The sequence below is a fragment of the Tamandua tetradactyla genome, chromosome 18, assembly GCF_023851605.1.
Source record: "Tamandua tetradactyla isolate mTamTet1 chromosome 18, mTamTet1.pri, whole genome shotgun sequence".
Classification (NCBI taxonomy): domain Eukaryota; kingdom Metazoa; phylum Chordata; class Mammalia; order Pilosa; family Myrmecophagidae; genus Tamandua; species Tamandua tetradactyla.
The window spans coordinates 46,914,881-46,940,950 of NC_135344.1; the positions used below are offsets into that span (position 1 = coordinate 46,914,881).

Genomic DNA, 26,070 nt, shown 5'->3' on the forward strand with positions numbered 1-26,070 from the left:
GGCCACATGGCTGTCTGGATAGCTGGAAGGTGGAGGGGCAGGAAGCAGGCATCTTCTCATCCACTGTTCCCACCACCACTCTCTTTATAAGAGAGGCACCTGAAGCCAAGGGAGATTAGATGACCCACCCACAGTTGCAGAGTAGTACAGCCAGGGACCAACCTGGGCATGTCTGGCTAAAAAGCTTGGGTCTCCAAGAATCTTCCTAAGATGCAGGATGTGCCACCCTCTAGGATACTCCCCTGTGGCTGGAAGCCTTGAATTTTCCATTGAACATGACATCCCCTATCTCTCACCATTGTCAAGGCTGCCCCGACCCAGCTGGGGGATCTCTATCTAGATGCCAAGATACCATCCAGGGACACCCACCACCACCCACAGCATCCTTCAGGTACAGGACCCTGGTGCTTTCTAGGAATAGGGCCAAGCCAAGGCAAGAATGGCCTCTCTCTACCTGCTCCATGCCTCCTCCCCCTTAAAAGAAGCTATACTTTGTCCCCCAAGTACCAAATGACCCCCAGATCTCTCCATGCTCAAAATCTATGCCATGGAAAGGATCTGAACCTCTGATGTCCTGGTCAGGTCTATACCTGATGATGTTGGCATCATCATATGAAACCAGACCTCATGCTCATGGGAAGGTGCTCTCACAACAGAAAGGAAACCTTGACTGATGACTAAAATTTGAATTCTTGGGCTCCCTGTCCTCCAATTCCTAATTTCCCATTGCATAGGCAACAACCAATTTCTGGCAAATATCCATGGACTATCATTCATGGACAAGAGGAAAGAAAGCTAAGACAGACTCATTTCCTGTCCATACAGGTGAACCCTTGAGCTTTCCAATTTGGTTTCATTCATGAAGTACATTCATGGACCATGATCTAAGTGGTCCAATCATTACTGTCACTCAAAGTTTCCATTCTGTCCTTCCATAAATTCCTATTATATGATTACTCCAAGCCCCAGAGTGGAAGAGTTTAATAACTTCCTACTTCCCCTTCAGAATGCTCTGGGGAAGGGGGTTGTGGAGAATCATACCACGTGTAATAGAACCACCTCTGTGCTGTAGGCATATGTCCTCTGCTAGAACATTTGGTCATGTAGGTCTTAAAGCAACTTTGCTGCACATATACTCATCTCAAAGCCATCTCTTGTTCACACCTTGACACACCAGGGCGCAGAGGCTGGAGTGTGATGTCATACAGTACTGTCATTACATTATTCAAAAATATCAAGGTACAGAATGTGTCCCAGAAAATCCCAACAGGCAGAGCTCAGCGCGATGACTGTCATGCATGTTAGAGCAAGGTCCCTGAATGGAATAGAAGGCCTAGCCTCCTCTGAGCACAAAGAAGGCGTCTATCTAGTTACACACCCCAAACAGAGTTACCTTTATTTCAGACTCACTCCCGATCTGTAACCTAGAATTCTCTAGCCCTAAAAACAACAAGGACCAGGGCACCTCCGGTTTTAATTTAGGTGCTCCAAGCTGGAATCACTGCAGAGGAAATAAAAGCCAGAGCAGCTGCCTGTCATCTTCACTCTGGATATGCCACCTCCTTCACCTGTGTACACAGTTCATCTGTCTAAGCAGCTTGACAGGTCAGCTCCTACGACCAGGAGCAAGGCTGGAGCTAAAATACCCACATGCCCAAGTCCTGAGTCTAGCCTGCAGAGAAACTTTCAGTGGGTCTTGAGGGGTCAGGAGAAAACACTATGGTCTTTCCTTCCTAAGTTCAGACCCACATGGGAAAAGAGGAAGGCGGGCTGGAGGAAATCAAATCAAAACATCAGCCTCACCACTGTTCAGCTTCAGAGAGAACTGGCCTTGCACCTGCACCCAGACAGACGGCCTTGCAGTGCAAGAAATTACTGTTCCCACCAAAGGGTCAGGCTGCTCATCCATGACTGAGCAAAAGATCTTGAGAATCCTCAGATTAGGACACTTAAAAAAGAGGGAGGGGCTGAGCCTCAGCTATTTACCGTCTCTTCCCAAATTCACCAGCTTTCCTCGGGCAGGAGTAAAGAGGGAGTGGGGAGAGGCCACAAGCATCCTCCTGGGGACCTGACTGAAATTCCCTGTTCTATCTGGAAATAGAAAGAGCAGGACATAAGGGTTCCCTCAAGATGTACACACATCTTGGGAAAACGAAAATACACGCCACATCATCCTAGGGTCTATTCGTATAGGGAGCACACTTACAAAAATCAATGCCCTAGGAAAGGATAGGAGACAATGAATGGATATATTCCTTGAGAAGTAAGAGGGTAGATTCTTCAATTCTTGGGTCCAGGGCTCCTAGAGGATAAGAAAGGGAAAAAAAAAAAAAAAAAGAAACACATCTCTCAGGAACAGACAGAAGCAGAAGCCCCCTGCCCTACTTTGACTTCCTCAGCCTTCTCATGTGACTGACCTACGGTCCCAAGAAAATATTTTGTCAATTTTCTTACATGTGAGAAACAAGGGACGTGGGGAGGCTCGTACGGAGGCCTGCTCTTTGTTACTCTGCTTAACTCAGGCCTTATATCTACTTCAACTTAAGAAACAGGGCAAAGTCAACAAGACATGATGTGTTACAGAATCAGAAGGAAAGAAGTGTGTAGTCTAATTCATATTTTATACTTGGAGAAAAACAAAAAGACAGCGATTAAAGGGAAAACCAACAGAACCACACTTTTAAAGAAAAAAAAATTTAAGGTATATAAAGAATTCAATTGTAAAATAAACTATATCTCAAAAGTTCATCTGGGGAAGCTGAAGCCCATGAGAGTTCCACGACTGATTCCTGGAAACCCCAGCCTTCTTCCTCCTTTGGGGCCCCCATTCCCCTCAGCCTCTGAGGGAGGAACAGACTCCTCCCCTTAAGGAATAGCCTCCTCACTTTAAGGAATAGACTCCTCATCTTAAGATCTCCACCCTTAAGCTCACACAGTCTCTCTGGGAAACAGGACACAGGTGCATCACACAACTGGAGAAGAGAGAGGAATGAGCAGCACACGGTACTAAAAGCACTGGGCACGTGTAGAAGGGGCGGGCTGACCCCCTGCACCCAGGGAGCTCACCATGTAGAAGAGACAGGATGGGGAGAGTGGAAGGTGGCTCATGGATTGAGGGATGACTATCAGGCATCCAGCATACCAACCTTCTGAGTACAAAACTCGAGGAAGAGGTGGAGACTCCAAGCCTGCAGCTTCTAGTTAAATTCATGGGAGCGGATGGCACTGCCTCATGTTTGTACCCCTTATATATGTCACACTTACATACCCAGTCAGTTCCTTTCTAGCATCTAACGTAGTGCTTGCACACAGTAAGTATTTAATAAATGTTGACAAATTATTTTTCATGTCATCTGGAATTCTGGACAGTTCTCACATTACAGTAACACAAATGAGAGGGATGTTTTCAAAGCTGACCCACTAGAAATGGATTAAACGGGACAGTAATGGCAACAAAGCTCATGCTGGAAAATCCTGCAGGACTACCAGGTGCCGGGTGCATGGCTCACAAGTCCTTCTGGCCGCCCTTAAGAGCAGCAGAAAGTTCCCCATTTTTGACGTTGGTGCCATGTCCCAGGTCTAGGTGCCTGGCAATGTTGGCTCCAGAATTAGAAACCCACTCTGCCACTCCTGCCTCATCCACCATCTCCCCTCAAGTAGGACACCGTCAAGTGTAACCAACACCTTCCAGTACTATCCAGGTCCCAGACCTGAGCAGGTCCAGGCACTTGCTTCTGTTGGCTCCTAAGTCATTTATTAAAGAAAAAAATGAAGACATGCCAGAGAAGAGTGATGAAAACACAGGTGCATTTTAAATATTTCATCTTAGGCTTTGAGCATGGCCACACTTGGAGGAGACATCAGATATCCTGCCATAAGGCGCAGGTCAGTAGTCTCTTACCCCACTCATGAGTGAGGTGAAGAACCCCAGAAACTCAGGTTCCCCAAGCTGCCCTGGGCCTGATGCTGCAGCCTAGCACACCCAAGAGTCCTGACGAAGGCCAGGTCTCAAATCAGGCCCCAAAAAGCACTAAATCTCAAATTTGGAGGACAGCCAAGGGGAGGCAGGGCTACAGCTGGAACCCCAAGGCAAACTGCCTTCTGGGTATCACCACCCCAATACCCCATAGTCCTGCCCTCAGGAAGCAGGGCACAAGCTCTTACAGGCACTCTGTGAGGCCAACTCAACCAGCACGCCTATCTTGATCCCCTCTCTTCAAGATGTCCCCACTTCCGTCTAAGGAAATTCACAGCATGCATCAGTAACTAGCCTTAGCAGCTCCTCACTAGGACAGGACAGCTTTGTGAGGCTTCTTTTCCAAGTCCTTAATGGGCTGGTAATTATTTTTATGGCTTTCTGATGAAGTGCAAAGGGTTCCATGCAACACTCCCTTGCTTCCTGTGGCCTCTGAGGCCTCAGAGCCAACCCCTGGTGAAGGGGAGACATGCCTGCTCAGCCAGCCCATCCTCATTGCCCTCTCCAACCCCAGCACCTATGCACCCTACCAAGGGTACTGGGAACCTCCAGTTCGCTGCAAGGAAATGCACCAGAGAAGTAGCCAACATAGGACCCAGTGAGACAGATTTTAAGGAATGCTGGGCCAAAAAGATCATAAAAGAAATCCTCTGGATACTGAACCAGCTGATAAACTACTTTTATATGTGTAGTGAAAGCTTCCATCACTAGTGTATCTGCTTGCCTAGACAAAACAAATATGCAGATTGGTTTTTTTTTTAGATGTGATGTGAACAGTTTATCTAAGCATTCTGTAAAAACCAACTCCCACAGAATATTTGGATTAATTTTATAGTGCTTAGAGCATAATTTTTCAACTTTAAATTATCACAGAATTTAACTGGCACTTGCAGTCATTTTATGGTCCTTTCATTCCTTTTCATGCATTCAAATGGCTTGTTTAATGCCTGAGTGCACATGCTCAGGAACATTACTTTCCATTTCAGCTGTCCCGTGAGGAGAGCACAATCTGCAAACACACAGAGGGGTAGCAGGAAACCTGTCTGTGGTCTCCCAAAACCCACTTAATTTCAGTAAACGTGACAGTGTTTCAGAAAACATGTTGACACTCATATCTGGACTACTCATGCCTGACTATTCAGAACTGGAGTATTCGAAATTGTATCAAAAACAGGATTGCTAAAGAAAGGAGAACCACAAAAATTATTCCAATGCCACTTGCTAATCAGGAATCAGGCCTTCGGCTGGTCAACTCCATTTTGTAACATTAAATAAAAATTTAATGGAAAGATCTTGACACAGAATTTCAAATCCATCACTCAATGAAGGGTAGCAGCGAAAACATCTGAATTGTGCACTGCTTGGGCTTCATAATTAAGAGTTTAACAATTTATTACCCCAGGTTGATATTTAATACAATCCTGCATAATGAAAGTAGGATCTTTCAAGAACTGGAGGTGTGATACACTCCTCATCTAAAGTTCTCTCTTGAGGAATGATTTGACACTCTAAAGGTGCATTCCTCCCCAGCCACTAGATAACCACATTTCAATATTCCTCTAGCAATTTATAAAGTAATAAAATACAAAACTTCTTCGTGGTGCTGGTGTTGGTGATGCTGATGCTGATGCTGGTGTGCTGCTGGTGGTGCTGGTGGTGGAGGTGATAACAGTGGTGGTGGTAGTGATAACAGTGGTGGTGGTGTTAACGGTGGTGGAGGTGATAATGGTGGTGGAGGTGATAACGGTGGTGGAGGTGATGACGATGCTGGTGGTGGTAGTGATAGTGGTGGTGGAGGTGATAATAGTGGTGGTGGTAGCGATAACAGTGGTGGAGGCGATAATGGTGGTGGAGGTGATAACGGTGGTGGAGGTGATAATGGTGGTGGAGGTGATAATGGTGGTGGAGGTGATAACGGTGGTGGAGGCGATAATGGTGGTGGAGGTGATAACGGTGGTGGAGGCGATAATGGTGGTGGAGGTGATAACGGTGGTGGAGGTGATGACGATGCTGGTGGTGGTAGTGATAGTGGTGGTGGTGGTGATAAGTGGTGGTGATAACGGTGGTAGTGCTGGTGATGATGATATCCAACCCCATTTGTCCAGGACTCAACACATTCTGCGCTTGGGCCTGAACACACACTCTCTCCTTGAATGCTTACGTGACCACCAGGAGTGTGGCTCCAGGAACCCTCATCCTCATTGTTATCCATAAGCAGGCAGACCTGCCTGAATGGGTTGAGTAACTTGCTGATGGTCACACAGAGGCAGGGCTGGGATGCAAACCCAATTTGTCTAATTCTAAAGCACACACTCCCCTAATCTGCCTGTTCTTTGAGGCTACAAATCAATAGCTGGTACAAGCACTTTATTTCTTGAAAATTGATGAAACACAAGTGAAATGTACACTTAATCCTCCCAACCATCCTACGAGGAGATCAGTCCCTTTTAGTAGTTGAGATCACTGAGGCTCAGCAAGGTGAGGTCACTAGTCTAAGGTCAATCAGCTTCTCAGAGGCAGGTCAGATTCTAGAGCCTGTGTTCTTAGTCCAGAGCTTGGCTAGTAACAGGCCCAGCCAGAGGCCGGGAACACAGAAAGTTCCCAATCAAGGGCAGCTTCTGTCATTTGGAGGAGAAGAACACAGAGGTGGAACATGATGCCCAGCAGTCAGGCCACCCTGCGTGTGAATCTCGGCTCTGCCATATATTCCCCACAGGACCTTGGCCATGAAATTGGTCCACTGGGGGCCTCGGTTTCCTCATCTATTAAATGGGAACTGTAATTCCTACTCAATGTTGTCGAAAGGATTCAAGGAGACACTATCTACAGAGTGTTTCGCTCAGCACCTGGTAAAGGAATGAACATTAAGGGCTTCACAGAAATATCCCTTTCTGCTTTTATAAAGATACAACTTTTTAAAAAGTAAACATGCATTGTAATACGACAGGACTTTTCTTTTAATAGTGAGATGGTTGTGGATTTTAATCCCAGCTCTGCCATGAAGCCCTGAGTTCCTGGGCAAGCTGTCAAACCTCTTTGACTCTCACTTCCTTCTTCTGTGAAGTATGGATAAAGCACATGCTGGGAGAATAAAAGAAATAACCTGTGTTTGGTGCCTTGCAAAGAGCAGGTACTCAATAATGGAGGCTGACAGGGCCTGAAGGTGGCCTGGCTGCAGCCCAAGACCCCAGGAAACCCCGCAAGTGAAGCCAGCACTTGTCCTCTGCCTCTGACCAAGGGCAGCCAGGGTGGAGAGAGAATGAGGACTCGTAGTGATGCCAACTCTGCTTTCAGAAAAAATCATCAGAGCTAAACCCCTGAGTTCCCTCCATTCATCCCCCCATCCACCCGAGACGACATTCTGGGGCACACGCCTCACCCAGCCAGGACAAGGCCTGCTAAAGGACAAGGGGTGGCCAGGCTAGACAGGTTCTCAAAAGCCTTCATGACCACTGTAAGTGTAAGCAAAAAATGTGAGTGTGCATGCGGCTGAAAGAGGAAGGCGGGGGTTGTGTATGTCACCAGAAGGAAAGCCAGAGGATAACAACTGGGACTGTTTAACTTAAGGAAACCTAGAGTGGACGATGGCAGTGGTTAATTGTACAAAATAAGAAAACTCTTACATGAACTAAAACAAATGTATATCACTATTAACAAGGAGCTCATAATAGGGTGGTATATGGGAAAAATACAATTAATGCAAACTAAGGTCTATAGTTAACAGTAACACTGGAACATTTTTCATTAATTATAACAAAGGCTCTACCAAAGCTAGTTGTCAGTAATAGGGGGATACAAAGGGGTTGGGGATTTTTTTTTCAGAAGAAATGAGAACATTCTCATATTGAATGTGGTGTTGAATGCATAACGATGTGATTATACCAAGAGCCACTGATGGCACGCTCAGGATGGATTGTACGGTGTGGGAACAAAACTGTTTAAATGAAAAAAAATAAAAGCTTCCCAGACCAGCAAGGAAATGGTCACCTACTTAGGTCTCCCGCCAGGCCTTGGCCTCGGGCCCCCTCTGAACAATCGAACCAGAACTTCCCATCAGGCACTCACTTCCTCACGCTCACAGGAAGTCACAGTCTACCCTTAATGAAGCATCCGCCCACTCCTACGCAGACTCAGGCCACCTAGTTTGTCATCAGTTTGTTACAATTGGGAAAGACAGCATGCCACCCCACTCCCCCAAAAGAAACGAAGCAGGACCTCGACAGAAAGGCCACCAAGCAGTTCTGTATCAGGGCACAAGCCCAAACCGCCACCATCCTACCACCAGCCTTGGGACTAGGAGGCTGGCTCCACAGGCCGCCTCCAAAGCCGTAGGCCCGGGGCCTGGAAGCTCAGGCCACCCTAGGGTGGGGGGGGCATCCAGTGGTCCCCCACACCCCACCCCAATGCCTTGCATCCCTGCAGCTCCGCCCAGCCATGAGGACCACAACACTCACAGGCAGTGTCAATCCGGAGTCTCCCGCCACCCCACAGGCCCAAAACACTCTAAAATGACACTCTATTTGCTTTCACAACTTTTTTACTTTCCCTTTATTTTCATCTTCTCTTTGCTGCCTTTGATTCTTCTTCATGAGAAAATACCAAGGAAATTCATTTCTAAAGTAAATGAACTAAACTTAAGAAGCCCTCATCAGTACCAGGGTTCTTTAGGTACTTTCTTTAATCAATAAATAATCTGAGGCCTCCTGTGGACCAGATGGGGCTGTGCAGGACACAAACAGGTCACTCTCAAATGCTCAAAAGCAAGCTGTGGGGCGGGCCGCGGTGGCTCAGCGGGCAAAGTGCTTGCCTGCTATGCCGGAGGACCTCGGTTCGATTCCCGGCCCCAGCCCATGTAACAAAAACGGAGAAACAGAATACAATAAAACAAGAAAGTGTTTAAAAAATGTTTCCCTTTCTTCCTTCCTTCCTTCCTTCTATCCTTCCTTCCTTCTCTCTGTCTTTCCTTTAAAAAAAAAAAAAAAAAAAAAAAAAAAAAAAAGCAAGCTGTGACCTGGCTACAGAATCAATACCACTGGCTCTTCCCTGCTAAGTAAGGACCAAGTCTCCAAACCAGGATTAGGCAGACTTGCAGCCTCCAGGCCAGAACTCTTTTTCCTTTTGGGCAGCCCCAAAACTCAGGGGCAACAGTGTGTAGTTCTAACTGGTTAAGAGCCATCATTTCCAGGGGCTTCCCAACATGAGGCCGGAAATGAGGACCCTGTGTCAAGCTGGTCAGGACAGAAGCCGTGAAAGGATGATTGAAAGCTCTCTAAGGGAGAATTTTGAGTTTTTTAGGCTGGCTTGCTTTCCTCTACAACAATCTAAGAACCACACCAGAACTCAGGCAGAACAACATCCTTCAAAGCCTGAGGAAGCTTCACTCAGAGAACACTTGTTGAAAGCCATATATTTAAGTGTGTTGGCAGTACTTAGAATTTTCAAACCAAAAGGGTTGCATGAGCCTTTCCAATCACATACCTAGAAAGGAGCTGAAACTATATAAAATTGCCTAAAAAAAGAAGCAGCTACCTACTGCATGCCAGCATGGTACCCTGTCCCATGCACAGCTGTCTAAAACACCTGTGAGGTGGGGTCTCTTCTTGCCCACACACGACAGACAAATCACGTCACACCTGTGTACGATTAGTAATGGAATTCATCTTCTTCTTTCCCTTTATGCTGAAAAGATAATTAATAAAACCCTTTACGTTTTCTTCCTTTCTGTTCTATTGCTATTACTCCAGTATGTGAACTTGAGAATACAGCACTTGTAAATAATTCTCCAAGCATCCTTTTTCCTCCTTTAAATTAAATATTGAATTGGTTGCACATCTTGCTGAACTACCAAAACTTGCCACGTGCATTTTTTTTTTAATTGAAATACTTCCTATTAGGGAGCTATAATACAACAGAAATCAGTAAAATGCCCAAATCACCCCCCCAGGGTTCCATTTCTCTGAGCCTTTCAGCAAGACCCATAAAGTACAGTGATGCACATCTAAGCCTTAACCTCCATTTAGCAAGACATTCACAGGCTGTCCATCCTCCTTTTCAGCTACCATGTCCTCTGATCACAATATTTCTAGAAATGAGATGAGGCATTTTGTCTTCCAACATACACTGCTGGTTCACGGGGACAGCCAGAGGCAGAGAGGGCCAGTCGCTATAGAGTTTGTGTTACACCTGACAGGCAGGGCAGATCTGTCAAGCAAAAGAGCATTTGCAAAACCTCTCCAGTAGAAATCATTTCGAAGCACTGTGGTTTCCTTACCAGGAGTTGTCTTCTGGATATAGCTAAAGTTTTCACTGAATAGCAACTTCGAACGTGCAGCCAGCACGTGATTTAACTTGTCTTGTAACACCTGAGATAGGTGTCTCCACCAATATGACTACATTTTCCATTATTGATCTTTTTTTTTTTTAGCCAGCATTTCATGTTCCTTGCTAAGTGATCAGGATATGAAAACAATTATTAGGACAATACAAAGCAAACACATTAATTATGGTTCTAAGGCAATGCTCAAATTCCCATATTCAGTCTCTGTAGATCCTTAGAGATGAAAGGTAACAAAGTCCTAAAGAGGAAATGAAATAATTTAACTAAAGTAAAGCAGTAAGCAAAGCACAAATATGAAACAGAACTGCTATAAGAGACCTTTACATATCTGCTTTTCTTTTCTATGGTTCAATTCACATTTGCCCATATCCATATTTCTTTTCTTGATGTCTCTTAATTTCCATAGTTGACATGAGTTTCCAACTTTCTGGAAATTTTTAGCACTAAGAAACTTCTTCTCCTTTCCTTTATTTATCCTCTCTATTAACGTTTAGCTGCATGTCTAAATAGAGTAGAAACATTCTTTAAATCCATTCTATAATTTTTTCTTTCCATTTTTGGTGAGAAATCACTCCTGACTTATATTATATACCAAAAGATTATAGCATTTGTGGAAAGATAAACAACAGACCTAAATAGTCCACATCTTAAAGACTAAGAGCTCAAGGAGTTTAACAAACCTGGTAGTATTTTGCTTTGTTTTTGTTTTCTGTCTGTTTTTTTTTTAATTATGAAAAATAACATATTCAAAGAAGCAATAAATTTCAAAGCACACCGCAATTAGTTGTAGAACAGATTTCATAGTTTGGTATGGGTTACCAGTCCACAATTTTAGGTTTTTACTTCTAGCTGTTTCAAGACACTGGAGACTAAAAGAATATCAATATAATAATTCAGCTATCATATTCATTTTTAAAACTCTACCTTTTCTGTAAAACTGTATCTCTTATGATGTTTCTCCTTATCTTTTGGGTTATTTGGGCTATGCCCATTCTAACTTTTTCATGTTAGAAGGGGCTGTTAATAATATGGGATAGAAGGATGGAATTAGCTGATGTTCTGACTGGCCCCTCTGGGTTTCAGGACTTACCTGGACTAGGAATCCATCTAGAGATTGTAGGTCTCTGGAAAGCCTGGTAGTTGTTTGCCATCTTTCCCATCTCCTTTCTTCCATTTGTTTTTGGGGGGAAGAGGGACATAACTGTCAATCACTGTTTCAAAAGATATTTGATGATAGGCAACTTAGAGCTAGCCACCCACAGGGAGTGATGAGAGACTGACAGGTTGACCTGCCTAAGGAATCTCCTTCACTAGCCCAGACCCAAGGACCTTCTAGATACATGGACCCTCTTTGGGGTTTACCACCTGGGAGCTATAGCAGATTTGGGGAATGTGGTTATCTGATTCGGATAACCACAAATCAGTCTCCACCCTCTGAAAACAGAAGCCCAGGGCCCTCCACACTACAGCTAGAGGGGAGAGGGTTCAGACACTGGACAGATTCTGAGCCCCTGAGCCAAAGAGCTTTATTTTTACATAGAGAACAGAACTTCAGACAAAAACACATGAGACTTGATGGTGCAAGACAAGAAGGAGAAAAAAAAGAAAAGAAAAGGCCAGCATTGGAAGTCTCCTGCTTCAAGTGGGAGAGGTGGGGGTTTCAAACCCAAGACCATCTCATGCTGAGGCTGCAGCCAGGCACCCAGGGGCTCTGCAGGAAGGCAGACACCCTTCAAGGAGTGGGATATGGGGTCCAAACTTTCTGGAGAAACCATGTGTATCCCATATCCAAGGGACAGAAAATAAGTAGTATGACCCCCTGCACCCCACAGCACCAGGGCTGAGCATGGCCAGGATACTGTAGCATGGCCACAGTGATGACCAGGGGCACAGCAAGGAGGAACTCCCTGCCACCATGCCCGAGGCCACAGTGGAAGTAGCAGGACAGGAACAGACGCAGTGTCCAGTGGGAGTGCAGGACAGAGTGAGCGAGAAGCCCAGGTCCCAGGCCTGGAGTCAGAGAGAGGCAGACAAGGGAGCCAAGAGGAAAAAGAAGGGCAGGGGCTTCTCCTGTGGTGGACATGTGGGGGGCTGACACCCGACACCGAACGGACCCCACAGGGCCAGCAGCACCTGTGTGGGCCCACGAAGCCCAGAGGGGACAGACGCCCAGGCTTCCACCACTGCACAGGCCTCGTGCACCTAAGCACCCACAGGGCCAAGTAACGCCTCATCTTTTTCAGGTAACACAGAAATATCGCCGAGGTGCTGTGAGGCCCCAGGGTATCAAAAGGCATTTTGCTGTTACCTGAAGGAAGCCTCCAGTTTTAATGGAAATTCAAGAGTCAAGAGGCAGTAAGGTCCACACTGGAACCCAGACAATGCTCCAAAGTCCAGTGTCACCCAAGCCCACCCAAGGGGTCAAGTGTAACATCAGGAAGAGAAGCTGGATCACAGCTGGCAGGTACCAGACACACAAAATCAGCTCCAAGACACTCAGAGGGAAAAGACACTCAGAGGCAGGGGGAGGTGAGACACGGAGCCTGGTCCTGAGGCTCAGCAAGAAGGGAGAGAAGAGAGGAGCCCTGTTCAAACTCACAAGGCTAAGAAGAAAGGCAGGAATTGGGGAATAAAATGCCGGGCAGGACAGAGAAGGAAGGCAGGGGTCATGAACTCCAGCTCCACTCTCCACCCTCTGAATACAGAAGCCCAGGGCCCTCCACACTACAGCTAGAGGGGAGAGGGTCCAGACACTGGACAGATTCTGAGTCCCTGAGCTGTGTCCCCACAGCACACAGACACTCCCCACCTCCATCACGTCCACTGAATGCTGGCACTGTCCCTTTACGACAGTGGATACGGCCTCAGGATCCTTCTCAACACGTCCTGAAACCTCGTTCTGTTGATGCTTTTCTTGCTGTAAATTGACTACTTCTCTGCATCGAAGGATGAAGCTGCCTTCTATGTTGTTTTCATCTCTTCGATTTGACTTTGAATGAGCAATGCATGAAGGCCACGGCATTCTCAGCCCCCTTGCCAGCTTCTGCCTCCCTCACCTCTATCTTCATGGGCTATTCTCATCATCTTATAAGTAACTGACTCTACAGACCTTTTGTGCCAGTGGCTCTTTCACAACTACAAGCTTAACTGACACTTTGGTACTCTCAGCCACTTTTTTTTTTTTTTTTATCTTTTGTTTAACTCCAATGCTGGGTACTTGAACATGTAGGTCTTTTGGTTCCCAGAGAATTAATACACAGTGTTTATTTTTTTAATTGGAAGGCAAGGTCTGCTTCAGAAAACTGAAGCACAGAGGTTTTCAGCCAAACAAAAAGCCAGTCGAAAAGATTCACAAATTAACTTTAGGATCCTAATGGCTTCAAACCTTATTTTTTGAAATCCTAGATTCCATTCTCTACCCCACAGCTCTTCATGATGAGATGCTGTGATCAGAGCCAATTGGACTCTGAACATTGCCCTGGTGTCTGGAAATAGGAGCATTTGCAGGAACCAAAAACTTTATTTTTCTCTTGCTAACCTCATAAAATGCGGACTTCTCATGACTACCAGATTTTTTTCATTCATATCTGTAAGTCCACATCCACAGTATAACCATCAATACTTTTATTTCTTTGAATGATCAGAGCTAGATTAAGAAGGCAAGTGAGGCATTGCTTCGTTACAATATTTTATGTCTTGTGGTCATATAAAAATGTGCAAATAAAAATTACAGTGGAGGTGAGCATAGAGGTACCAAAGCTTGGGGCCACTTTCTATACCGAAATCTCATTCCAACTTCCTGCCAGATGCTTCAGAACTGCTGCACTATCAGAAAAGACCTGTCTCAGCTGCTAGCTGTGACCATCAAAGTAGAGCCTCCTTTGTCTTCCTTTTTCATGTGATTTGCTCTGAAGTTGCTAACCATGAAGTCTCTACTCCACTCTCAGCCCAATGGGCACAGGGTTCCAAAGTTAACACTGGAGAAATCCAAAGGCATGTCACCTCCAATTCATCATGCAGTCCTGGATTCTAAACATTCCTATTTTCAATAAAAACAGGAATGAAGGGAAAGAGAACTTTATTTTGGAGAAATTTACTTGACAGAATTTTAAACCCAGGAGACAAAAACTGCTTCTGGATCCTTACAGTCCATTCCTAGAGTGGGGAGTCAGATATGGTGCTAGGCCTAAAACAGCAGCTACTGTTTCCAATGCCTGCAATATATCAACTATTTACTATACTGTGAATAGGGAAAATCATTTTAAAAAGAAATAGGAACTCAAACAACTGATATGAAAAAGTTTTTCCCCCTTGCCACTTTTCCTTTTGTCATTTTAACTAGAGATTATTCCAGGTTTGTTTTTTCCCCATCCCAAAGAAATCCATCTAATTTGCCATTTGGAAAGAGAAAGCATATGTCACAATAGGAGGAGGTACTTCATAAATATGTTACATACATTCCGTTATATATATATAACCAAAGGATAATATTTAGTGCCATTATAATAAATCTATCCCAGATCTGGCCAATAATAGGAAATGGAATGAGAAAGAGGGTTTTCAATCAAAAGAAAAAACTTTGCCTGGTTGGGTGCTGCAGCTAATTTATCCAGTCAGACCCACTTATCTGACATAATCAAGCCTAAGTTCAATTAATGGTAAAAGCTAATTCAAGAAGAGAAATCTTAAAAAAAAAAAAAAAATACACATTTATCCAGTCAAACCCACTTATCTGACATAATCAAGCCTGAGTTCAATTAATGGTAAAAGCTGATTCAAGAAGAGAAATCTTAAAAAAAAACACATACACTTTTAAGATGTTGCAAAGTTGTAAAGTTGACTTTACTTACAGCCACAGTCAAGTTGCCTATGATGAGGGCCAGGTGATTAATCACCTTCATGGTATGGAAAAAGACATGAAATACTTTCCACGTATTTTCAAAGAAGAAATTATTTTTCTACTCATATTAACCAGTGTATAAAATATCTATTAACTGTTTCATTAAGTTACACAATTCCAATAACAAGTGCAACTGGCATAAGGGGGTATGGGAACAAACACACTGACTTTGTGAGCACAGAGGTCAACTCCCAGGAACAAGAAGACATGCATGTGAGCTTGCCCGGCTGCCTGGGCTGGGCCAGCCACGGGGATGAGGCATGTGTTTTACATGCATTACGGGACATCCTGAATACATAAGCTAATACGGCAATGTTTATGGAAGTTGGTCAGGAAAACTCCTCTACTTGGAATATTGAAGCACATGCTACAAAAAAAGACTGAGCTTTCTTAAAAGGACCTAGTTCATTAGGATTTTGATCTAATCAATTTTAGTGTATCTGCTTTTCACTCCCTTCTTATTCCTGGGAAATGCCCATTCATGCTCCCGTCACAGATTTCTAATGATTATCAGCTATTTTTCAACTACTATTTTACTTCATCGGTATTTGGCACATGCTATGTTACCTGCATTTGTTCTAGATCTGGGATGAAAGGGAGGGTGATTACACCCAAAGCCACAGGTCACAGGTTTTTTCACTAGGCAGGCAGGATTTATACATTCGAGATCACTAGAAAAATGTAAAACAGGTAATACAAAAAGTGACTGATTAAATGTAATCAAGTGTCCATATTCTCAGTGCTACAGCGGTTGAGAAACAGAATGGTCAAGGTCAATGAAAGGTCCTATAGGTCTTACTTTGTTTCCAACAAAATTACAAACCCTTCCCTTGCCCTCACCTTCCAGCCCTGAGGTTTAGGTGTCTGGCACACAACCGCTGTCTGCATCAATTGAGATGATCATGTGATTTTTCTGCTTTGATTTGTTGATATGGTGTATTACATTAATTGATTTTCTTATGTCGAACCATCCTTGCATACCTGGGATGAATCCTACTTGGTCATGATGTATAATTCTTTTAATGTGTTGTTGGATACGATTTGCTAGCATTTTGTTGAGGATTTTTGCATCTATATTCATTAGAGAGATCGGTCTGTAGTTTTCTTTTTTTGTAATATCTTTGTCTGGTTTTGGTATGAGGGTGATGTTGGCTTCATAGAATGAATTCAGTAGCTTTCCCTCCACTTCAATTTTTTTGAAGAGTTTGAGCAGAGTTGGTACTAATTCTTTCTGGAATGTTTGGTAGAATTCACATGTGAAGCCATCTGGTCCTGGACTTTTCTTTTTGGGAAGCTTTTGAATGACTGATTCAATTTCTTTACTTGTGATTGGTTTGTTGAGATCATCTATTTCTTCTTGAGTCAAAGTTGGTTGTTCATGCCTTTCTAGGAACTTGTCCATTTCATCTACATTGTTGTATTTATTGGCATAAAGTTGTTCATAGTATCCTGTTATTACCTCCTTTATTTCTGTGAGGTCAGTGGTTATGTCTCCTCCTCCATTTCTGATCTTATTTATTTGCGTCCTCTCTCTTCTTTTTGTCAATCTTGCTAAGGGCCCATCAATCTTGTTGATTTTCTCATAGAACCAACTTCTGGTCTTATTGATTTTCTCTATTGTTTTCATGTTCTCAATTTCATTTATTTCTGCTCTAATCTTTGTTATTTCTTTCCTTTTGCTTGCTTTGGGGTTAGTTTGCTGTTCTTTCTCCAGTTCTTCCGCACAACCGCTCTCTAGTCACAAAGTCAGATGACGGTTTTACTCCAAGACACTCACCACACTTAACACCAAGTGAACTGAAATTACGCCAACTGCCCCGGTCCAGCCACTTCGTTCCCCATCCCTAGACCTCCAGCAGGGAAAGGGACTGAGGAAGAGGGTCTAGAAACAATTTTTTTACCCCACTGATGAATACTGTGATCTATTTGTGGCCTGGGATCCAACAGGATGATTGAAACTTTCATCTAATTATCATTATTGCTGCTCCTAATTAGAGTTCTGAATTGGGACCACAACAAACATGAAATAAAAACATAGGAAGAGCTTCCATGAATAAAGTGATTTTTAATTCTTTTCTTCTCTCTTTTAAGATATTACACGTTTGTCTCTACATGGTCCAGTGCCAGGAGGAAACCTGCCACAGCCTAGAGTCCATTCACACAGAGGTTTTCAGCGTAACATAAATAATTCATGTCACTGCTCACGTGTGCAGGTGGGGAACCCACGGGACCAGGAAAATTAGGGGCTGCAAAATGGCCCCCGTGGGATCTCTAACCACAAATACACTCACTCACTAAACACCATTTTGCTCTGTTATCTGTGTGCCTCTTTCCGCCTTCCATGCTGACCCCAGATTTTCTTTTCAGTCCCCTAACCACGACCTCGGGTCTCAGCCTGCACTTCCCCACTGGCAGCTTCAGGGGGGCACCAGGTGGCCCCCCAGCAGGCTCACTTCAATCTACATGCAAGGGAGGGCTCAGAGGACGTCCAGCAGCCCCTGGACCCCAAGTCTCAGGGCTGGGGGTGCCTGCAGGCACCCCCACGGAGAACTGCATCTTCCCAGCCTCGCCAAGAAGAATCCCATTCAACAATCTTAGCTCAAGCTCTATTCACTAGCCAAGCAGCTAAGAAAGTCAGAATGAAGCGGGGCTTCACAAGTTATTGCTACGAATTGCTTTGCTAAAAACCTCAACAATCCCTGACAAGCACATGGCACAACAGCAGATATTTCATTTTATTCCCCAGAATGGCTGTTTGTCATGTGTTTCAACACAGAGGCCGAGGGCAGGCGTCCCCCACTGCGGATGCAACTCACCGATGCAGGCGTGGACCCTCACTGACAGCTGCGTCCTCAGGATGATGCTGTGCTTCTTGCCCCTCCTGAAGGAGACAGAAGACAAAACGTGGGCATCAGAGGAGCCGTCCACACCCCCAGAGAGATGCTCCAGACACGCAGGGACGCTAAACCGAACAGAAACCCATCCTGAAGTGATGGCATGTCCCAGCGCTTTAAGGAAAATGAAGTAGTCAAGTTTGACCTTGTTGGACTGGCGCACACGTTTCGTTGCCCCAGCCGCTGATTCCATCCACAGGGCCCACCTGTAGTCATGCTGGGCCATGTTGGGGAAAGTTTTCAATTCTGTGCCCATGAAGGGAAATCCCTCCATGTGACACACAAACCTGCTCGATCACTTCCTCGGCCATTTTTGCATTTTTAGAAAATAGGGAAAGGGGACACATAGCGGGATGACGGGGCAGAGCTGTGTTGTTGTCCATCAGGTCAAGAGGGCTATGCTTTCCCCCTTTCCTCTTCCTCCTCCAGAGTCTGCCAGAGAGGGCATGTGATTTCTATCAGGTCTTGTCCTACCTTCGCTTCCTTCTCTCTTCATTTCTTACAAGGAAGAAGAAAGGACGGCCTTCTCTCCATTTCTACTGCAACTGGAGCTTACCTGCCTTATGCAGAGAGGACCTAAATAAAGCACAGAGCAGTTGGCAGGAGAGAAGGGGGAGGAAATCTGAGTTCTGGCTACCAGGGAGTAACTCAGTGTGGGCTCTGAGGTTTGAATGGGAGGAGAAGTTGGAGGGAAAAGGGATACAGAGTCAGCCAGCCAAGAAGGTAGCAACATGCTGGGTCGCTCATTGGCTGAATACCACCCCCCACTTCTCCCTGGCCAGTCTCATCTCTCTCCATCAGGGCTGAATTTATAACAGAATGTGGCAGGGCTTCTCTGCTTTCTCGTTGTGTTGGAGGGGAAGGTTGTGAGTACGAATTCACAGTAATGAACAAAACAATTCTATTTTTTATTCTTGAGATCGGATCAGAGGGGAAAGAATGGGTTGTTTTTTTTTTAATGTTTTTTCTAAATTCTTTTAAAGGAAGAAGGAAAACCTTTTTCACCGTTCTATGAAAGCATACAGTAGTCTCCTGCCCAGAATCCATATTCACAGGCCATTCAAATCCCAATAAGCCATCCCCTTTTAATTTCACTTGTCTTTATGCTTTTTAGTTTTACATTAACTCTGTGCAGGGCACTAGCCTCAAGGAGCCTACATCAAATACGCAACCCTCAGCCCACCTTTGGAAGGCATGGTCCAGATTCCTTTAGCACAGATTTCTCCCAAACTTCGCTTCTCTGGACAATCCTGCCATTGAAGCTCCTTCAACTCTTGTGATCATACCCGAAAGAATGCTCCAATTAACCTTGAACTTGATTAGTGAACAGTCTCCTTTAACAGCCTTTTGTTTGAAGTGGGGTGGTGGAGGCAGACATCGGGCATGTGGTCCCACCCAAGCTAGGCAGAGGCCAGGCTGAGAGTAGAAATTGGTGAACGCCTGCCAGGGCCCAGGTCTAAATAGTAGAAACAGCAGATCCTAAAATTTTCTATAACTCACATTATCAGGAGTAGTGAGCCAATGGTAAATGCCAAATGAACAGTAGAAAAAATACATGCGTTACAGACACCCAAAGGGGTAGCCAGGAAACATATTTCAGAATACGGGAGGTTCGGGAGAATTTCAGAAACTGCCCATTGATGGCCCCTACTTTTATCTTCCAACTACTACAAAGTTGCATTTTGAATAAGCACTTGCTTCCTACAGAACTCTCAAGTTCCCCAGAACTCAAGATGGAAGGGGGACAGTCCCTGTAAGGAAGCCACGGGAAGGCCCTCCACTCTAGAGGCATCAACTTCTCTGGGCTTGTGCTTCGAGAAACCAAGCAATGGGTTTGGATAAGCTGAATACTAACGGGATGCAAGACAGCCTCAAACCCAAAAAAAAAGCTTACTTTTTAAAGTAATTTTACCACTTGCAATCCTTCTACTTCAATATTCTTACCTCCTTCCCTGCCTGGCCCTGTACAGGAAACACTTTGATTAAAGAAACCTGTGCAGAAGTAGGACACAAAGACTACTGAAGCACATTGACAGGGAAATGGCTCCAGATCCCAGGGGTTCAGGCCAAAGGAGAGGAGCCAGCCAAGGAGGAGGCAAGGGGACAGGGAGGGTAGCCAGAGTTTGGCCAGTTCCATAGAGAAGGGTGTCCTTCATCTCGCACCACAGTTCTTGTCCGCCTTTGAGGTGGGAACTATTTACCGATGAGGAAAGTAAAGCTTGTAAAAATGACAAAACTTGCATAATGTCACATGGCTGATGGAGACAGACCCAGAACTGAAAGCAGAGTTGTCCAACTCCATAGTTGCTGCACTATCCTGCCTTTTGCTGTACAAGTGAATCTCTCTATAACCTTCTCCAGGGCTTATATAGGATAAAAAGAGCCATAGCTTCTTCATGGAATTGATGTGCCCTCAATACTAAAACCTAATAGAAAGGACACACCCATAAAACTAGGCTGCAAAACTCTGTGAAAAGGTTAGCAAACCAAATGATGCAATATGTGAAAATAACACAAGAGGACCAAATAAGGTTTCTTCTGAGGATTCAAGAAGATTTACTTACAGGAAGACCAACATTACGTCAATCACATTAGGTCCCTTTAAATTTGATCACTTCTCTCCCTCCAACACTGTTTTTTCCAACTGATTGTTACTGACATATTGGAAAGAACTTGATTTTTATGTATTTCTTTTATATCTGTTGCTCCTACTGCCACTATTGATTGTTTTGGCTTCTTTTAGTAAAATAATCACATAATTTGCTTAATGAATAATTATTTTAGCCACATCTTTCCAATAAATATGGCTTTTTCTTCTGTTTCATAGGTATTTTGTTTTTTCAGAGGAAAATAAAATAATCATGCGTATATCTTTCTCTCCCCTCCCCCACCCCCCAGTGGGCTACTATGTCAGTTTGGGTTTGGGAAAAAATAACCACGGTAGTTGCTAACATTTATGGAATGCTTTTATGCGCCTGACAAGGTTCTAAACACTTTGTACAGATTTACTCAGTCTTCACAAAATTCCTAGGAGCTAAGCAACATTACTGCCATTTTAAAGATGAGAAAACTGAGACCCAGAGTTGCTGAAGTCAGACAGCTAGAAAGTAACAGAGCTCGGAGGTGAGCCAGAGCCTGTCCCCCAGCCCCTCTCGACAGCCGCCTCCCAGGTAAGCCTTCCCTCGTTTCCTCATTCAACACGTGCTTAATGGGGCTCTTGTACAAGGCGCACAAAGCACACAAGGATCTGCCCTCATGGAGCTTTCATGCTCCAAAGATGAAACCAGAGAGAGGCTGTCACAAGAATTCATTGTCAGCACTTTAATGACCCTTTTCCCCTTGGTCCTGGCATTCTGCAACAGTCTGATACCTGCCAGTCCCTCTGAGCCCATGTTTTTTGCAGCAGAATGAAACGGGAATGTATCCAGTACTCAGACTGGCGATCCAGAAGGCAATGGCAGTTTGGCTTGACCTGAAACTCTACGGGGAGCACCGGGTTCCACTCCTATCAGCACAGCCAGTGCCAGGCAAACTTCACTGGCTTGTACATCCAGCCACCCTTCCAAATCAGCAGCCACAGCCCATAGGCTGCCCACATCCAAGGCCAAAGCTACCCAAATGACAGGGGACCTAGCTAAAACAGACACTCAATTTGAGAAGACCTCATTTGAGGCACACATACATGCCAGGGATATGATGATACCACTGAAGGAACTTTCCAAAACTTCCTGGTCTCTCAGAATACACAAGTTTCTCCTATAGTAAGGTTTAAGGCAGAAAAATAACTGGTTTTACTAAAAAAGTCTTAGGGAAACCGGTGTGTTTCTACCCTTGTCTCCCAAGAGAATATTTTTATAAGCATAATATTTAAGAGGTTTTTGACACTGTAAGAACAAAGTGTTTATTATTTCATTGAGTTGTATAAAGTCAAAGGCTTGATGACTTTTTCTTACAACCAAAAGTAAAATTGATGCCCCCAAATATTCCTCCACTCAAACTAAGCTTTGATTTCAAGCAAATAAAAAATTTTAGGCACCTTAGTTTTCCATCTATTAAAAGGGGATCTAAGGGCTCCCTCAGCAGTTGCCCCAGGAACAAATTTCATCTGGGTAATCTCCCCAAAATAAAGTATTGGGAAAGCACAGACTCTAAAGCCAGCTGTGAGATCTTGGAAGAGTTACTTAACCTTTCCGAGCCTCAGCTTTCTGGTCTGTAAAATGGGACCAGAGTGCCTATCTCCCCTCCTAAGAGCACGAGGGTTCAATGAGTAAAATACTTTTTCCTGTTATAACTGCAGTAAAAACATTATTGTGGACTTGCCCGGCACATGGTAAATGCTGGATAATATTAGGCAATATTTTTATCAGTAATAATATTATTGTTCTTTCAGCCATTTCCTCTCCTTCCCCTTCATGAACTAAATGCCTGAATACCCTCTCATTCTCTGTCTCTCTCACGTCTTTTTGGCCTGACTTATCTCATTTCTCCCACCTCTCTACCCATCTTTTTCTCTTTCCTTTTTGCTCTCTCTCAAGAATCTATAACATAGTTATTATTTGATACTTTTTTCCTGTTTTAAATGAAAATTCAAGTGAGTTAACATTCTAATTTTTTTGTTGCAAGCCTATATTATTCCTCCTGTGTGCAACCTCTGGCCTGGTGCACGCTGACGACTGGGTCACCTCTGTAACTGGAAGACATGCGGACCCTCATGATGCACGGGGCATCCGTTCTAGGGAGTCCCCTGGGGTCCCTGCCCTGTGACCAAAGCACCGAGCGTGTGGACATGAGCAGAGGGTCAGGGGGAGGCCCCCGCGCTCTGTCCCCCGCATGCCAGACCCCCTGGCTCCCTGCCCTCCCCCCCTCGTCCCCTTCTGCTTCCACAAGAAGCCCTGAAGGAGGGAGAATGGACCTTGTCATTTCACTCAGTCCACGTTCCCCTCATCTGCCGGGTCCTCGTCACAAAAGCTAGAGCTTCTCCTTGTACCCCCGGCCACCTTCTCAATATCACCAGCTCAATATCGCTTTGTCACAATCGTTCCCTTTTAATTAAAGTTTTAATGAGGTGTGATTTAAATACCATAAAATTCACCTGTACTTAGTGTACTATTCACTGAATTTAGTATTTTACAGAGGTGCGCCACTATCACCACAATCTAATTTTAGAACATTTCTTCCAACCCCAAAAGGAAACCTCCTGCCCAACTGTAGTCATTCCCTGCTCCCACACCCAGCCCTGGAAACCGCTAACCTGCTTTATCTCTGTAGATAATGCCTTTGGATGTTTAATAGAAAAGGAATTATATGATATTTGACCTTTTGTCATAGATGACCTAGCTGCTTTCACTCATCATAATGTTTTCAAGGTTCACCCATGTTGTCTCCTGTATCAGTATTTCATTCCTTTTTGTTGTCAAATAAAAATATTCCATTGTAAGGATGGACCGCATTTTATTTATCCATTCATCAGTGGGTGAATGTTTGGGTTATTTCTACTTTAGGGCTATTATGAATAAAGTCTCTATGAACATTCACATAAAAGTCATTATGTGAACACATATTTTCGTTTCTCTTTGATATATACTTAGGAGTGGAATTGCTGGATCATATGGTAACTCTATGTTTAACATTTTAAGATACTGCCACGCTGTTTTCCAAAGTGTTTGCACCATTTTACATTCTTACCAGCAGTATATGAGGTTTCTAATTTCTCCACGTTGCTCCAACACTCATCAAACGTTTTCAACATTTTTTCATAATAGCCATCCTCATGTGTGTGAAATGGTTTCTGATTGCGGTTTTGATTTTCATTTCCCTAATAATTAATGATTTTGAGTATCTTTTCATGTGTTTTATTGTCCATTTGTGTATCTTCTTTGGAGTAATACCTATTCAAATCCTTTCCCCATTTTTTAATTGGGTTATTTGTCTTTTCATTATTGAATCATAACAGTCCTTTATATATTCTGGTTAAAAGACCCTTATTGGATATATGATTTGCAAATATTCTCTACCTGCCTGTCTACCGTGTTTTCACTTTTTAGATGGTGTCTTTCAAAGTCCAAAAGTTTTTTGGGTTTGATGACATCCAATTTATTAATTTTTCTTTTATCATGTGTTCTTTTGGGGTCATATCTAAGAAACCATTACCTAATCCAGAGTCATGAGAACTAAACCCTGTTCTCTTGTAAGAATCTTACAGTTTCAGCATGTACATTTAGTTCTAAAATCAGTTTTTAGCTAATTTTTATATGGTAAGAGCTCGGTAATATCTTGACCATCTCCCTCTCCTCTTCCATCCTCAGGTCACCCATAAGTGGAAAGAAGCCTTCGTTCAACTCTCTTACAGCTTCAGCTCCTGTGCAATCCTGCTGCCTTCCTTATCTCAGCACCCCACGTTCCCCTTGACCTGCCTCTGCCTGTCTCCACCCTACTGCTTCTACTCTCCCTCCTGGAGGGTACCCTAGATCTTCTGTTTACCATATCTCTGGCCTCACCTCGGTCCTTGCCCAAACTGACTCTTCTGCAGCATGGCGTCCTTAACTGCCCACTCTTTGAAACTGTCTCCTCCTTGCTGAGGTAGTTACTGCTGGTTATCTACTAAATATCCATTTTCCCCATCTGCCTTATAAACAGAGCCCAGTTTTGTTTGGAGTAACAATGCAACCTACTTAAAAATTATATTCTCTAATATCCTTGGCCACTAAAGGTGGCCATGGGACACAGTTCCCATCAGTATGCAACAGGTGGTAGCCGCTAGGTAGAACATCTAGAAAAGCTCTTTAAAAGGGGCAGATTCAGCTAACACCAACATTTTCCCTTCACCCTTCCCATCTAAGGCAGGCACCACTAGTGGTCACCCGAAATCCAGAGGATTAGAGGCTTAGCTGGACTCAAGCCCGCTTTTCATGGTGTATCATCTGCAAGCCAAGGAAAGCTGCATGCACAAGGAATGGACATGCACTCCCACTGTCCCTTCCTTTGTTGCTCGTGGCTGGGATGCAGATGAGAGGGCAAGAGCTGAAGCAAATACCCTGGACTGAGAGATGAAATCCTCACTTTGAGGATGGTATAGCTGCTCTACCAAAGAGGATTGCCTACATCTGGACTCTGCAAAAGAGAAACTTTTATCTCATTTGATTTCCCATAGTGGAAGAGGGTCTTTGTTGCAACAGAAAAGACTAGACCCTAACTAATACAATCCTTCTTGACTTGATGTGATGCTGGAGAGGGAGCAGCCATCTTGCAGCCATGAAGAAACATGAAAGATGGGAATCACACCCTAAGGATGGCAGTGCAGAAAGATAAACTAAGCCTGGGTCCCTAAAAGCATCATGAAATCAAGGCATTGTCTTTGAAAGTACCTAATTATCTGCTTCTTTTTTCATGATGAAAATGCATAATCTTAAAATTTTTAAACGATTGTTACGTGGATTCTCTGTCACACGCAACTGAACCTAATCCCTTACTGAAGCCCACTACTTGGCTGTGGTTTCCGAGTCATTTGGGTGCTGCTACCTGGTAAGAACCAATTCTCCGGTCCCTACACCCAGGTCCTAGCCACCTCATCTCCCTCCTGTGGCTTTCCCTTAGGACTAAACTTGCAGACTCACTTTCTCTCTTTCCATTCCTTTCCTTCAAGGGATCACTTCCAGCCTCTCTGGTCCCCTCCCCATCTATGGGAACTCTGAACTTTCATGTGATTTTTTCGTAAACTTACAACTACTTAAATCTAAAAAAAGAAAAGAAAAAATCTCCTCCCTCCCCAAACTGCTCCCACTCCTCCCTCCCCACTTCCATAAACAGTGTACCGTATGGATACTATCCATGGAATATCATGCGTGCACTTTATCCTCCTGTATCCCTCTACTTGAGCTCGCACCACATATCTAGAATCTCAGCTTTCCTCCCCTCTCCCCAGGGGATTCCAGGCCCCACTCTACCCACCTTCTTCAGTCACACA

At 44.2% G+C, this 26,070-nt stretch overlaps 1 protein-coding gene across 4 annotated transcripts in view; it reads right to left on the reverse strand.

The window, feature by feature from the left end:
• Positions 1–26,070, reverse strand: part of FHOD3 (formin homology 2 domain containing 3) — a 511,807-nt gene that overhangs the window by 429,212 nt on the left and 56,525 nt on the right. For all 4 annotated transcript variants that reach the window (XM_077135588.1, XM_077135589.1, XM_077135590.1 and 1 more), the window contains exon 3: positions 18,030–18,094. In XM_077135588.1, coding sequence (XP_076991703.1) covers positions 18,030–18,094 — 65 coding nt within the window. The remainder of the gene's footprint in view (positions 1–18,029; positions 18,095–26,070) is intronic.